This window comes from Cricetulus griseus, chromosome 2 (assembly GCF_003668045.3).
Source record: "Cricetulus griseus strain 17A/GY chromosome 2, alternate assembly CriGri-PICRH-1.0, whole genome shotgun sequence".
Lineage (NCBI taxonomy): Eukaryota > Metazoa > Chordata > Mammalia > Rodentia > Cricetidae > Cricetulus > Cricetulus griseus.
This window is the reverse complement of record NC_048595.1, coordinates 259,957,929-259,974,047: the sequence shown is the minus strand read 5'-3', so window position 1 is coordinate 259,974,047 and position 16,119 is coordinate 259,957,929. Positions and strand designations below refer to the sequence as shown.

General features: G+C 43.9%; 1 protein-coding gene across 1 annotated transcript; it reads left to right on the top strand.

The window, feature by feature from the left end:
• The first annotated feature begins 1,395 nt into the window (after positions 1-1,395).
• Positions 1,396-7,049, top strand: Marcks (myristoylated alanine rich protein kinase C substrate). Its single transcript, XM_027402139.2, has 2 exons — positions 1,396-1,939; positions 3,503-7,049. Exons 1-2 carry the CDS (start codon positions 1,838-1,840, stop codon positions 4,361-4,363), a joined length of 963 nt encoding a protein of 320 aa, XP_027257940.1. The 5' UTR covers positions 1,396-1,837; the 3' UTR covers positions 4,364-7,049.
• The last annotated feature ends 9,070 nt before the right edge of the window (positions 7,050-16,119 follow it).

The window sequence follows — 16,119 nt, the reverse complement described above, 5'->3', positions numbered from 1 at the left end:
TAGGTTGTACCCTGTATCCCCCCTCCCCCCTTCCAGATACGTTAAATCAACGCCTTGTCTTTCACACACTAACTGCGTTTGGTGCTTCGGTGGCAAGTATAGTGACCCTGGGAGATATCCTCCACAGCGCTGTATAACTTTGCCTATAGCCCGAGCTAGACGCGGAGTCTCCAGGGATTTTCTTGCTGTCTCTGAACATTGCAGGGGATTTCTTCTGAGACTCGGAATCGGTCTTTTAGAATTTTCTCGATGCTGCCTCCCTTCCAGGAGCACACTCGTCGCCGCTTTGCGCCCGCGCGCGCGCGCGCGCACACACACACACACACACACACACACACACACACATCTCTCTCTCTCTCTCTCTCTCTCTCTCTCTCTCTCTCTCTCTCTCTCTCTCTCTCTCTCTCTCTGTCTGTCTGTCTCTCTCTCTCTCTCTCTCTCTCTCTCTCTCTGGTTCAAAAATGAAAGTCCCTCCGATGCTAGCAGCAAGCTTTGAAACCAACCTTGTCTACAAGAGTAGCAGCCTCCAGCTGTAAATATGGATTCGTACACTCAAGGCTCTGTCTCGTTTTATCACAGAGGAATTAGTTATGTCGTTTCATACAGGGATAAAATGCAAGCAGTTTCGATCTTCTGCAAATGGTTCTCACAGTGTTTTGTGGAAAAGTGATCGCTAATTGGAATAGCCGGAGAGACGTGATTTGAGGCGCTCCAAGGACCAATCTCAAAATATTTTATTTCACGCCTGTGGGAGAGGGAAAGGAGCATGGCTTAGTCTGTTTGCTGCTTTTGCATTTTCCCCATCTGGCCTACAGACCTAATTCCAACTGAAGATCTCGCTGGATGAAATTCGATATTCATGGTTAAATACCTTTCAGTGTGGGACGATTTAACAATTGCAGCAGGAAAAAAAAAAAAGAAAGAAAGAAAATACCCCAAAATCCTTGCGCACTGTGAAACCCATATGGAACGCGGAGAAAGAAAACATGCTACTCTCACAGTTCCTACCCATTGTCTTTAACACTTGCATACACACTCATACACGTAAACACACGGGAAGATGGGGGAGGGGAGAGAGTGGCGAGAGACAGACACGGATATAGACCGACGAGAGTCAATGCGAGTCAAGTTAAAGCTTTCTCCGCCCCCATCCATAAGTACCCCCTCCTGTGTTAATTGATTCCAAACAAAGCAAGCCAATCAAGAGATGCGTGATTATATTCAGGCCGAGGGAGACGAGAAGCACGTATTTTTTAATTGATTTATTTATTTGGAGGACATTAATTCTCGGTCTGAGGCTGATTTTCAAACCGTTTGCAAAGCGCGGCTCCATTGTTCGCCCGGAGCGCAGGCCCCGCCCCCTGCTTTGTGTGCGGCGTGCGGATTGGCCAGCTCGCGCGGGGGCCGCGTCAGCGCCCGCGAGCCCATTCATCTGTGCACTTGGGCGTTGGACCCCGCATCTTATTAGCAACCAGGGAGATTTCTCCATTTTCCTCTTGTCTACAGTGCGGCTACAAATCTGGGATTTTTTTTATTACTTCTTTTTTTTAAAAAAACTACACTTGGGCTCCTTTTTTGTGCTCGACTTTTCCACCTTTTTCCCTCCCTCCTGCGCTGCTGCTTTTTGATCTCTTCGACTAAAATTTTTTTATCCGGAGTGTATTTAATCGGGTCTCTTCTGTCCTCCTCGCCACCCCCACCCCCTCCCTCCGGTGTGTGTGCCGCCGCCGCTGTTGCTGCTGCCGCTGCCGCTGCTGCTCGCCCCGTCGTTTCACCAACCCAAGGCTCTTTGTTTCCTCTCTTGGATCTGTTGAGTTTCTTTGTTGAAGAAGCCAGCATGGGTGCCCAGTTCTCCAAGACCGCAGCGAAGGGAGAAGCCGCCGCGGAGAGGCCTGGGGAGTCGGCTGTGGCCTCCTCGCCTTCCAAAGCAAATGGGCAGGTAAATTCTAGCTGTGGTTCTGGGCATTTCGTGGGTGTCTTTCTCTAACCTGGACGCCTCTCCTTCCTGCTGGTCGCGCCCCAGGCGCATTCCGGGGAGCGGAAGAGTGGCCAGATCCTGAAAGTTGAATGGGAGACGAGATCCTAAATTATCAATTTTTCATAGTTAGGGTGCCTCCACTCCCCACCCCAAAGGAGTGGTTCCTAAGGATTCTGGCGAATTCTTGAGTAGAGGGAAGGAAGAGTGATAAATCGTCTAAAATGGCGTGGTTTGGAGATTGGCTGAACGTGACTAGCTAGGTGCCCCCCCCACGCCCCTTCAGGTTGCATTTGTGTTTGGGGCCACAGTGGTGTCTGGGTGACTCTTGTGTTTATTGTCGCGATTGAGTCGTCTTTGAGATTTCTGGTGTGTGTGTGTGTGTGTGTGTGTGTGTGTGTGTGTGTGTGTGTGAGCGCGCGCGCCTGTATGTGTGTGTGGGAAGGGGGGAGCCAACGCGGATGGCGGTGGAGAAAGGCGAGCCGAGAAGGCTCGTCTTATTGTATCCAGAGGCAGTGTGCCCTACGTTCTTGCAAAGGTGGCTGGTTAGAGCTGGGCAGGCAGCTTTTCGAAGGGTCTGTTTTGTAGCTGTTTAATTGCACACCCATACGACTTTTTAAATGCTATCCCAGTGTGGTGGGAATATACTCAGTGGGTTTTTAAAGACCCCTTCCTGTCAGCCAAGAGGGGGCAGTTCTGGTGTTTTGGTCCGGACTGTTCGTGAGTGGCTCCTCGGCCACCCTTGAGGATGCCCCAGTGCTGCCGCGACCCAGGCAGAGAGCCATGGTTGGGTGGGCTTAAGAGGTCGGCCATGGCTGGCTGCTTCACAAACATCGGGCACCCACCACGCCTCTTTTCCTAGAGCAAAGGCCGTGTTGCTTTCGCCTACTCTAAAACTACTGGGGCAGGACCGGCTCTGCCAAGAGGCTTTAAACCCGTTTAAAAAAAAATGCAAAAGGAGCTGCCCGGGCGCGCCCCGATTTGCAGAATTATGGGCGAAGAAGGTGGGCGTGGGAGCAGGGCCGAGACGGCAGAAATAATGGGTTTTCCCCAAGCCTGCTGGTTCCAGAGCCTTGGAGAGGCCGAGCAGCCACCTGAGCTTTGTTTGCGGACTCCCGGGCTGCGCGATCCCCGGCTCGGGGGCTCCTCGGCCTGCGGGCAGGGCCCGGCTCGGCAGGGCGGGGTGGCCCCGCCCCTGAGCGCCCGCTCGCTCGCCCGCGCCCCGCTCGGTGCGGTGGAGCCGCAGCGCCCCCTGGCGGCGCCGAGCCCGGGACGCGCGTCCCCAGGCCCGGGAGCTCCGGTGGTCGGGGCGTCGGGGATGGGGAACCTGATGCACAGCGGGGCACTTGGCTCGCACCGGGACTCGTGGGCTCCTCTTCGAATCCCGGGGCATCTGGGCCAACTCCGTCCATTTGCCCGCCGCGGTCGGCGGGCCACGTGCCTAAGCTGGCCCCGGGTGGGCGGGGACCGTGCTGCCTCGGCCGCTCCGTGTGACAGTCCCCCCCCTTTTTTTTTTCTGCCCCGCAGGAGAATGGCCACGTCAAAGTGAACGGGGACGCGTCGCCCGCGGCCGCGGAGCCGGGCGCCAAGGAGGAACTGCAGGCCAACGGCAGCGCCCCGGCCGCCGACAAGGAGGAGCCTGCTGGCGGCGGCGCCGCGTCCCCCTCGGCGGCCGAGAAAGACGAGGCGGCGGCCGCGGCGACCCCCGAGCCGGGTGCAGGCGGCGCCGAGAAGGAGGCCGCCGAGGCCGAGCCCGCCGAGCCCGGCTCCCCCGCCGCCGAGGCCGAGGCCGCGTCCGCCTCCTCCACGTCGTCGCCCAAGGCGGAGGACGGGGCCGCGCCGTCGCCCAGCAGCGAGACCCCGAAAAAAAAAAAGAAGCGCTTTTCCTTCAAGAAATCCTTCAAGCTGAGCGGCTTCTCCTTCAAGAAGAACAAGAAGGAGGCGGGCGAGGGCGCTGAGGCCGAGGGCGCCACCGCCGACGGCGCCAAGGACGAGGCCACCGCAGCGGCGGCCACCGCGGCGGGCGAGGCGGCCCCGGGGGAGCAGGCGGGCGGGGCGGGCGCTGAGGGCGCGGCTGGCGGAGAGGCGCGCGAGGCCGAGGCCGCGGAGGCCGAGCAGCCCGAGCAGCCCGAGCAGCCGGCGGCGACCCAGGAGCCCCAGGCCGAGGAGCCCTCGGAGGCCTCGGGGGAGAAGGCCGAGGAGGCCGCGCCCAGCGCCACCGCCACCGCCACCGCCACCGCGGGCGACGCGCCCTCTGCCGCGGGCCCCGAGCAGGAGGCTCCCGCCGCCGAGGACCCCGCGGCTTCCGCTGTCCCCACCGCGTCGCCGGAGCCGCAGCCAGAGTGCAGTCCGGAGGCATCCCCTGCGCCCACCGCGGCCGCCGAGTAATCGCGAGCCTCCTACGTCATCGAAGAACTTTTCCCCTCGTTTGTTTGTTGGAGTGGTGCCAGGTACTGGTTTTGGAGAACTTGTCTACAACCAGGGATTGATTTTTAAAAGATGTCCTTTTTTTTTTTTTTTTAATTTCACATATTTTTTAGCAGCAAATTTTGTTCGTTCTTTTTTTTTTTTATAAAGCCCCCCCCTTCCCACAGATTCCCATCTCAGATCATTGTTAACACCATTCCGAGAGGTCGAGGACAGTGGCGAGAGCTTCCTCTGCCTTCTTTCTTCTTTCTTTGTTTTTAATTTTTTTTGCATCAGTATTAATGTTTTTTGCATACTTTGCATCTTTATTAAAAAATGTAAACTTTCTTTGTCAAATCTATAGACATGCCCATATATGAAGGAGATGGGTGGGTCAAAAAGGAATATCAAATGAAGTGATAGGGGCCACTGTGGGAAACTGAAGCAGTGTATAACATTGCCAAGATAATATGCCACTAGAAATGATGGTGTAAAGGCTTAGTTTTTGTTTTTGTTTTTGTTTTTTTTTAAAGAAAAGTTATTACGATGTATTTTGTGAGGCAGGTTTACAACACTACAAGTTTTGAATCAGAAGGAAAGAGGAAAAAAAATAAAAACACCAATACCCAGATTTAAAAAAAAAAAGATCATAGTCTTAGGAGTTCATCTAAACCATAATAGGAACTTCTCGCTTATCTCCTATTAGCTGTACCAGTCAGTGATTAAGTAGAATTACAAGTTGTATAGGCTTTATTGTTTATTGCTGGTTTATGACCTTAATAAAGTGTAATTATGTATTACCAGCAGGGTGTTTTTAACTGTGACTATTGTATAAAAAACAAATCTTGATATCCTTCAGAAGCACATGAAGTTTGCAACTCTCCACCCTGCCCATTTTTGTAAAACTGCAGTCATCCTGGACCTTTTAAACACAAATTTTAAACTCAACCAAGCTGTGATAAGTGGAATGGTTACTGTTTATACTGTGGTATGTTTTTGATTACAGCAGACAATGCTTTCTTTTCCAGTTGTCTTTGAGAATAAAAGAAAAACAAATCTTCAGATGCAATGGTTTTGTGTAGCATCTCGTCTATCGTGTTTTGTAAATACTGGAGGAGCTTTGACCAATTTGACGTAGAGCTGGAATGTAACTTTGCTTACAAACATTGCTATTCAACTCCTGCTTAAGGTGTTCTAATTTTCTGTGAGCACACTAAGAGCAAAAAATAAATGTGAATAAAATGTACAAATTTGTGGTGTTTTTTTATGTTCTGAGGCTGACTTCTAGGTTAATTTTTAGGAAGACCTTGCATGCCATCAGAAGTACATGTGGTTGTGGTTTCTGAGATGCCATTTTCAAGCTCTGAAGTTCACAAATCCGCAGTGTCAGACTACATATGTAGGAAGGTCTTGTACTGTGTCAGTTGTTACCATTTATCTACTTTTAGTTTGCATTTACAAATTGAAAATTACTTTTACTATAGTTATAGCATGCCTGATAAAGTCACTTAAGACAAACATGCCTCGACCCTAAGACTATTTAAAATGTCTTATGAGACTTCATAAACCATTTTCTTGTCATGCAGGTCCAGAAACTTAAATTTTATTATCAATAGGAGTGTTGACTTCAGACTGTGTGTAAGTCATGGAAAGATGGCCAGACATGTTTAAATGTCGGTGGTATATGACCTGCTAGTGTAAGGCTTAGCATTTGGCTAATTTCCAAATCATTGCTTAAATGATGTGCTACACTTTAAGAAAACAGGTTTCTATATGGAATTAATGGTGTTGAATGGACAGCATTGTCGGTTTATGAACCATTTGCATAGCTGCAAGCTTTTTTTTTTTTTATCAAAGTGTTAGTATCTTGTTATTCAAAAGGAAAGATACTTCTTTATATATTAATTCTTACTAGTTTACTTTCTCATAACTGGATACTTTTACTGTACCCTAAACTGATTGAGTTTATGGCTATTGCTATATTAAATGCAAAATAGTCCACCTGTTGTGCTGTTCTGGAGCAGGGTGGGGTTCAGGATGAGCCACACCTGTGGCAGCACCTCAAGATTACATCGTATTAATAAAGAATAATAGCTTAGCTTTTCCATAATGCTGTAATTGAAATAATGGATCAAAATTAATGGTTTCTTTTCTTTCTAAACACCCTCCCCACTAATGCAACCAAGTAACATTTAGAAAGAGGAAACTTGATCCAGATTTTTGGAAGATTGAAGTCAAACCTGGTAACCAAAGGACTGATTTGTGGGTCTTTCCCACTTTAACCGACTTGTTCGAAAATCCCTAGTTGGCCAAGTATGGTGCCTGGTATGTAGTAGGACTCAATTGAAATGGATTCTGAAAAATAACTCCTGAAGTTAGTAGTTGAAAATACTGTGTAGAAAATGATTCTATATTGCTGGGTTTGTTCTTTTATCAGCTGGGGTTATTAAGATGCATTATTTTGATTTTAATCACTGCCTAAAACACTCTGGGTGGTATTGATGGAGTGGCGGATTTTCCTCCAAGTGACTAAATACAATTTGACATACTTTTCATCCAAAGTTTTGTACATCCTGTTGTTTTCTAATGGAAAAAATGTTAATATGGCTTTTTTGTACTACTAAAAATAGCTTTGAGATTAAGGAAAATAAATAACTCTTGTACAGTTCAGAATCGTGTTATTAAATCTGTATTGGCAGTGTGTACAGTGGCATTTGCTGTGGTTATAAAACACTCACTCTGGATTATCATAATCATTTGGTCCAATTCCTATTGCTTGTATAATAAAGTTTTACCAACTGATTTAATCCAGCCTGCTAATTAGGGTATTTTACAAATTTTATTAAGTCATTTAGAGAAAAAAAGTGTCAAAGGTATTTAGGATTTAAAAAAGAGACATACTTGATATTGCACTTATTCCGAAAGCTTATTCTTTGACTTAATAAGTCAAACTTAACGTCATTCATGCTTTTCCACTTATGGCTATAAATTTAACAGAACTTTGCTCATCGGGTTAAGGAGTGAGGGCACAGTGCCTTCTGAACTATTGTGTTACTTTCTTGAGACTCTTCATATGATTCAGGCTGGTCTTGAACTGGCAACCCTCCTGTCTTTGCTGGGATTACAGGAGTACAACACCGTACACAGCTGAACTCACTTTGAGTAGTTCCTTTAGGAGTTGGTGGGAGTCGGGTATATAGCTCAATCTTTGAACATGTAAAAATTGGTTAACTCGGCTGTTAGACTCTACCTTTTTAATCATTCACTACAAATTGAACCCCTCCACCCCCAACCCCACCCACCAAGCCAAGCCATGGTACTCAAGGCAAGGTGTAGCAAACAACTAAAATCCACAGATCTTCCAGTAATGGGAATTTCAGTTGGAGTACTTGAAAATTATACCCAAGAATGTTATTCTGAAAATAAGAAGTAAAGAGACTATGTGTAAATTTCAATAGACTTTGTGCTTAAATGCTAAAAGTATTAAGGGTATAATTGGTTAAAACTAATGGGATTACCTCCCCTCCCCCCTCCCCCTTCCCTCACCCTCCCCCCTTGCATCCTACCTTAACACTAGTTAAAGGAACAGCAGGAATCATAAAATCAACATTCACTACTACGTGCTTGTGGGGTTTTTGTAGGAAGGTCAGAAAAAGTTGGAGCAAATTTTGTCTACAGTTTCTTCAGCCCCAAGAGCCTTTTTGCAGAACTCTTTCTAGGACAGATTGGAAACATTTCATTGTTTATAATTATGGCTTTTGTAATCCAAATGGCAATTCTTGGTATAATCTGTCTACTGAACTGAGAGACAGTGACTTTCCTGGAAACAGCTTTCCCTACAGAGTGGAAGAGTTAGCATCATTTTGGAAGCTATTCTAGATGATAGCCATTTTTATGAAGAAGTTTTAAAAAACATTTTGAATTTTAGAAGCATCTAATGAATAAGTTCAAGACTCCCAAAGCAGAATCTCATTTCATATGTTTTGTTGTTTGGGTTTTTTGTTTGTTTGTTTGTTTGTTTGTTTTGTTTTTTGTTTTATTGTCTGTTTGTTTTGGTTTGGTTTTCAAGACAGTTTCTCTGGCACTGGCAGTCTTAGAACTTGATCTGTAGACCAGAATGACCTGGAACTCACAGAGATCTACAGCCTCCCAAGTACTGGGACTAAAGGCTACTTCTGCCCAGATCATTTGCATTTTTTAGCCACATTTCATTTTAGAGAAGTATTTACTTTCTACGAACTGTATGGACTCTGTATTGGAAATGTGAAGAAACACCCTTTCCACACATGTTTATTGAGACCTCACCTCAATGTTCAAAAATAAGATGGAGAACACTATGGAATTTGACGGTAATTATAGGTTCCAACTCCACATTACAATGATAACAGCCTTCAAGTATCACAATATGAACATTCCATGTAATCATTTTGTTTCTGTCCTTGAGAGGCTAAATACACAGCAAAATGGCGTGGTATGCTCCAGGATACACTAGGAAAAAGAAATAAAATCATCCTTCTAGGAAACAATTTCATTCTCAAGGATTCTGTTGGAAGATTATGTTGCTGAGGCAGCTGTTAGCATTTGTGTTAACTACATTGTGCTCAGCAATGCTGGGCCATGTTAAGCGTGTTCAAGAGACCATGAGCCTCAGCAGGCCTTCCATTACTCCTGTTTACCAGAACTCTGTATCCTCAGATGGACTGCAGGAATGCCACCACATAGGACTTTTGACTGTGTGTGTGTGTGTGTGTGTGTGTGTGTGTGTGTGTGTGTGTGTGTGTTGCTTTTTCTGTTGTTGTTTTTCAAGACAGGGTTTCTCTGTGTAGCTTTGGAGGCTGTCCTGGCACTCGCTCTGTAGACCAGGCTGGCCTCGAACTCACAGAGATCCAACTGCCTCTGCCTCCTGAGTGCTGGGATTAAAGGTGTGTGCCACCAACACTTGGCTACTTTTTTAAAGGGGTGGTAGAACCTGGCTTGTCTCCCTACTCTTCTTCACATGTCCTTCCTTCTGCTCATCCCCCCACCCCTCCCAAAAGGAAATCCAGTCACCACAATGTGCCAATGTGAAACAAAGTACCTGAGTGATAATATGTAACCTGTGAAATTATTACGAGAGTCTATGAACGTTGACTTTACATGGTACAGATTATTTGCTGGAGTCAACTAAAATTAGAGACTGAGAATGAGATTTAAATGCTCTCTTCTTTCCCCTATCATTCCCTCTTTTTTGAGATAAGGGTTTCGTTCTGCAGCCCAGCCTCATCTCATACCTACAATTCTCCATTGGCTCCTGGAAGCTGAGTTTAATTATTTTCCCCATTTTAGTGCCATGAGATTGTTTTTAGAACTGACATTTTTATTTATCTATCTTTGTTTTTTTGAGGCAGGGGTTTCTCTGTGTGACCCTGGCTGTCCTGGAACTTACTTTGTAGACCATGCTGACCTCAGACTCAGAGATCTGCCTGCCCCTGTCTCCCTAATGCTGGGATTAAAGGCAGGCACCACCACACCCCAGATTAAAACTGACTTCTTCTTCTTCTTCTTCTTCTTCTTCTTCTTCTTCTTCTTCTTCTTCTTCTTCTTCTTCTTCTTCTTCTTCCTTCTTCTTCTTCTTCTTCTTCTTCTTCTTCTTCTTCTTCTTCTTCTTCTTCTTCTTCTTCTTCTTCTTCTTCTTCTTCTTCTTCTTCTTCTTCTTCTTCTTCTTCTTCTTCTTCTTCTTCTTCTTCTTCTTCTTCTTCTTCTTCTTCTGCTTCTGCTTCTGCTTCTTCTTCTGCTTCTTCTTCTGCTTCTTCTTCTTCTCATTATCACTGGATTTCCAAGCAGTTCCCAACGGTTCCATGACTGGTCTTGGAAAGTACTTTAGAAGGATGCAGAGGATGAGCTAACTTGGAGAGTTTAAGGTTTTCTGTTCTTCAGGTTTTGAACTATTGTTCTGCCAAATAAGAAGTTAACCTTAGTGTACAAGGGTTCTGCATGCAAAGACTCAACAAACTGGATTTCAAATAATTAGAAAATGCTTATGTTTGGAACATGTATAGATATTTTTCCTTAATCCTTAAATAATTCAGTGTAACAAAGCATTTATACTGTACCATGTATTACAAGTAATTTGCAGAGGATTTCTTCAGGGGAAATATGTGTAGCTTATATGCAGGTGTTTTCTATAAGAGATGTGAGTATACTTGGATTTTATTATTTGCAGAGGTTGGGGTGATTTATGTATAAAATTAGTTAGCCTTAGTGTGTGTGTGTGTGTGTGTGTGTGTGTGTGTGTGTGTGTGTGTGTGTGTAAAAGTCTTCCATGATATAATTTCAGATAAATGAAAATAAGATGCATGGCATTTTTCTCACCCTTTAATTACTAGAATATAATTATATCTAAATGTTACTCAGATCCATCAACATAATACCTTCTTGTGTGTAATGAGAAAAATGGATTGTACAAGCTTTGAGAGCAATCTCTAGCCTCTGGAGACAAATGTGTTAGGGTGTGGAGAGGCAGCAGACTTGTTGGTCAATGGACAGTACTGCTGACCTGGCAAAATGTTAAAACTTCCACTGTGAAGCCTGAGCACAGACATTGGCAGTGTTTGAAAAGACTGAAAACATTCCAGAACCTGGTGTCTTCTATAGCAGGATTAGCTGATGGTGTTGTGTAACGACATTTGGGGAGGTTGAGTTTAAATGGCCACGAGATTACATTTCTTTCTAAACAAAATACCAACAGAGTGACATATTTTAATGTTTTTAATAAAGTTCTGAGCATTGAATGAGGCAATAGATAGATTAAGGTAACATTTAGAAGGAATTCAAGACATCTGGTAAGATTATAAAGAAATAAACCTATGGAATTAATCAGGCTATATTATAAAATATTATTAAGTGGAAAATTAATAACATATCATTTTCCTCTAGTTTTTGAGACATCTAGTTCATTAAGCTACAACAGTACAAAAATATGTTATATGCCTCCTAATGTTTTAAAATTTTTGTTAGATTTAATTTATTTGTGTGCATGTGTGTAACACATGAATGGTAGGCCATGTGTGTGGAGGTCAGAGGACAGCTTGTGGGAATCATTTTTCTCTCCATCATGTATGTCTTGGGGCTAAAATTCAGTTAACCCAAAGTGCCTTTGCCTCTGAGCCATCTCACTGGCCCATCTCTTTGCTATTTTAGGAGGTACAAGTTACTGTAAAGATTGTTTTTCATTGCTGGAGATATGGCCTCAGTCAGGTAGACATGAACTTCATCCACAGTCCTCTTTTTTTTTTTTCATTGTATTTTTGAGACAGTATTTTGGGACAATGCCCAAGCTGTCCTCAAACTCTTGATTTTCCTGTCTCAGCCCTTGGAGTAACTAGAGTTATATGAAGTATGTGTCACTGTCCCTCCCTTGAACCTTTAAAAATGAGAATCAGTTCAATAATTCAAAAGTAGTGTTAGCATATGCATGCACGTGTGTGTGTGTGTGTGTGTGTGTGTGTGTGTGTGTGTGTGTGTGTGTGTGTTTCATGTTGTTTTGCTTTGCTTTCTGAAACAGTCAGGTAGCTCAGGCTAGCCTCAAACATTATATGTAGCTGAAGAGGTGACACTGAACTTCCAATCCTGTCTCTACCTCCTGAGTGCTAGGATTATGGGTATGTACAACCGTTCTCAGATGACGTGACACTGGAGAATGACCCCAGGGCTTTGTGGACGCTAGGCAAGTGCTGTACCATCCAGATTTGCTAAAGTAATGTGGAAACTTTATATAAAGCATAACAATAGAAAAGACCTAAATAACTGTAAGGAGCAATGGGCCATGGAAGTAAAGCCACTCAAAGGCCTAATCTTTGGTTTGGGCTCCATTTTATGGGTTTCAAGATGAGTTTGGTCATTAAAGGGCATAGCGAGAGTGGTTTTGATAGATTAGGTGGTATAATCATTTTCTACCATGACTGTTTACTCCCTTCTTGCATCTGATTTTAACCACATACACTCACTCCCAGATATACAGAGCCACAAAGTGCTAACCAGAGGATTCTCCCTAAAAGCTAACTTAGAGACAGTCTTGCCTTACTGTGCACACTTTCAAACCAGAGGAGGCTAGATTGGCTCTCCTACACTTAGACCATGATATATTGGGGATATGTTTAAACAGAAGTTGTCCAGGTTTGATTGTTATTGTCAAGGGGAGGAGAAACTTATCCCATTGTTCAGAGAGAGGAGTATGCGTAGCTCAAGACAGATGAGATCTGAGGTTGTTTGGTGTGTAGTTTAGAGACAGTGTGCATAGTGTGTGCAGGTGAAGGAAAGGTCTGTCAAGTACATAGAAGAGCGGGAGTGTGCATAACCCAAACCAACAAGGGCTCCCTGATAAGTTATTTCCTCTGCTCTCCTGCCTCAGCAATATCACACCTAAAATTGCTTTGATGGTGCTAACAGTATACCCAGGACCTTGTCCACGTTCCCTGCCATCAAGCTACATCTTTGTAATCTCCAAAGAATAGTTCTTAGAAAGTGTATTTACTGAAGCTTAAAACACAAGGGAAAAAGATCATTGAAAACAATGAAGTTTTAACCTTTCTGTTCAGATCAAGAAGAATTAAAACCAGGTTCATACAACATGGCCTCTTTTTTTTTTTTTTTTTTTTTGATTCCAGTTCTGTTATTTAAACTCTGTCCAGGAGCAGTGCATACAAATCCCATATGTGTACATATAAATGAATGAGGCATGTAGATATTTGATGCTGTTATCAGTATTAGAGTTTTCAGGAAAATGTTTCTCCTGTCTTCAGGTTTGCCACTTTCCTCATTGTCTAGTTGAGGTCTTATCCTTGAATACTTTTTTAAAATTCCGAAGAGCTAGGTATGATGGCTCACTCCTGTAATCCTAGCGGAGTGAATTAGAGACCATTTTGTACTACATCATAAAACCCAATCACAAGACAAGAACAAAAATTAATTAATATGTAAATTATAAGAGCAATAGTTGGAGGCAGCAAAGTGCCCCCCCACTCCAGCACATGTGAGGCCCTGGCCTTGAGTTCAGCCTATAGTATTAGCAAAGGAAAGAAAGAAGGGGGAAGGGGCCCACAAACTACATTACAGGGTTCAGATTTGATGAAAGGAGCAGGTTTTGACCAACATTTGGTTCTCTAGTGTTATTTCTATGAATTAGTTAGATTATTATTTTTTTAAAACGTGGTTTCTTATATTCCATGCTGATCTTGAACTTGGAATGTAACTGTTATAGAGGAACCCATGGTTGCTTTTTAGGTTCTTAGTCTCAGCCTCATTAATAAAAGAATTTAAAGACGGAATCAGAAGGAAGTTAGAGGACAAATTTATTAGTTTGAGAGAAAAACAATAGCATGAGCAAGCTGTAAACCGGGGTAGAGACTGGATGGGGTGTGGGGAGAGGAGACAGCAGCTCATGCCCTTTGTGATAGAGTCCAAGGAAGCCGGGGAGCTTTGCACAAGCAGCGCTGCGATGGAAGCGGACTGGGAGTGGACAGGCTCCACCGAAAGAGAGAAAACGAGCCCTGCAAAAGAGATGAAGAGAAGGAAAGGAAAGGGAAGAGTGTGTTTAATGCTGGACCACAGATCCCAATTCAGAGGGCACTGCAGATATTCCAGGCTCTTTGTTCCATGGACACCTAGTTAGAAATAAAAAGAGACAGTTTATTAAGAAAGGGAAAGCAGTCAGAACAATAGGGCTAGTGAGCTCAGGGAGAAGACCCCAGAAGTGTGGGGCCAGGAGGAGTGTGACCCTTTATTGGACATTCACATAGCACCCGCCCTTCTCACAGTTGTATGGTCTGCACTTTCCTTGTGTGTATGTACTGTTCATTACATGAGGCCAGCTAAGAAAGGACTCCTGACTGGCTCCACATCTCTGCTGACTCCTTCCTGTGTTACTCTTGATAGTTTAACCTTCAGTCCCTACTCTGTGCCACATACTCAAGGATGACTTTGGACTCCATATACTCTATTTCCATCTCCCAAATGCTGGGATTAATAGTGTGCACCACTAAACCTGTTTTTATGCAGTGCTCAAAAGTGAACTGAGCTAGATAAACACTATACCAACTCAGATATATCCCTAGCTCTTTAATTTAATTTGATAAATTAATTTCTATGCTGTAAAAGTGTAGTAGTTACCACTGTACATATCAGATAAGCAACCAAAAAGAAAGTGGACAGAATAAAGATTAATTTAGGCCCCAGACACTCGGTCACACTTCTTGATCTGCCCAGTTCCTTCCAGGCTCAGAATACTGGACCCCAACTTCGCAGTCTCCCCAAATCCTACAGCAGACAAGTAAGGGCCCCACCATGAATTCAGGTCATGAATGCTCTGATGCACTTCCTGTCATGCCTTACTCCTTCCACAAACTAGTACCCAGTCCTAGACCAGAAGCTCCTGTCACCATCCCTCATTTCACAGTGTTGACAAGAACGTAATCTCCAGGCTATCAGCCACAGGCCCATCTCAACTAACTCCAAATCTACAAATCTCAGACAAAACCAGAAACACAATGAAAATCCAAGACAATCCATCTCCTTCCCAAATAACTACTCCCATCATAATTGGTCCCAGTGTAGGTGACCTCAAATAATTTTCAAAGAATTCAAAAGAATGGTTTTAACTACACACAAACAAAAAGAAGTACGAAAATAAAAACAAAGAGATGGAATCCAGACATGGTGATGCATGCCTTTAAGCCCAGAACTCAGGAGGCAGAGGCAGGCAGATTTCCATGAGTATAAGGCCAGCCTGTTCTAGAGATCGAGTTCCCGGACAGGCTCCAAAGCCTGTCTTGAAAAAAACAGAAACAAAGAACAAAGAAACCACCACTAACGAAACAAAAGAAATGGATGAAATGAGGAAGTCAATGCAAGATACAAAAATAGAACTCAATAAAGAAATGGAATTACTGGGGCTGGAGAGATGGCTCAGAGGTTAAGAGCACTGGCTGCTCTTCCAGAGGTCCTGAGTTTAATTCCCAGCAACCACATGGTGGCTCACAACCACCCATAATGAGATCTGGTGCCCTCTTCTGGTGTGGAGATATACATAGAAGCAGAATGTTCTATACATAATAAATAAAATCTTAAAAAAAAAAGAAATGGAATTACTGAGAAAAAGCCAAACTACAGTTATGCTGGGAATAAAACACTTATAAGTCAAATAGACGTCTCAGTGGGAAGCCTCATCAACAGAATGGGTCATGTTGAAAACACAAAGTCAGGTCTGGAAGATAAAATAGAGAATCACTCAGTAAAAGTCAATGAGAAAACAATTTAAAGTACATGAACCTAACATGAGAGAGTGTGGGAACACCTTGAAAAGTCCTAAACTTCAGATTATGGTCACAGGAGAAGAATACCATATGAGAGACAGAAACTGTATGTTCAGTAAAGTCATAGGAGAAAATGCTCCACTCCTAGAGAATTTATGGGCATTTGGGTACAGGAGGCCTATAAAACTCTGAACAGACAGAACCATAAAAGAAACTCTCCACTGCATATTATAGCTGAAATATTAAAAACACAGAATAAAGAAAGGGTATTAAAAGCTGCAAGAAATGTCAAGTCATGTATGAATGCAAGACCATTAGAGCAGCACTTGATAATTCAACAGAAACTTTGAAAGCCAAGAGGAATATATTCCCAGTTCTGAAACACAACAATTGTTAACCTAGGCTATTATACCCAGCAAAACTATATCTTAAAATTGAAGGAGAAATAAA

Coding starts and splice junctions, on each gene's coding strand:
- Marcks (XM_027402139.2), top strand. CDS start 1,838: ATGGGTGCCCAGTTCTCCAAGACCGCAGCGAAGGGAGAAGCCGCCGCG. Junction 1,940..3,502: donor CTTCCAAAGCAAATGGGCAG/GTAAATTCTAGC, acceptor TCTGCCCCGCAG/GAGAATGGCCACGTCAAAGT.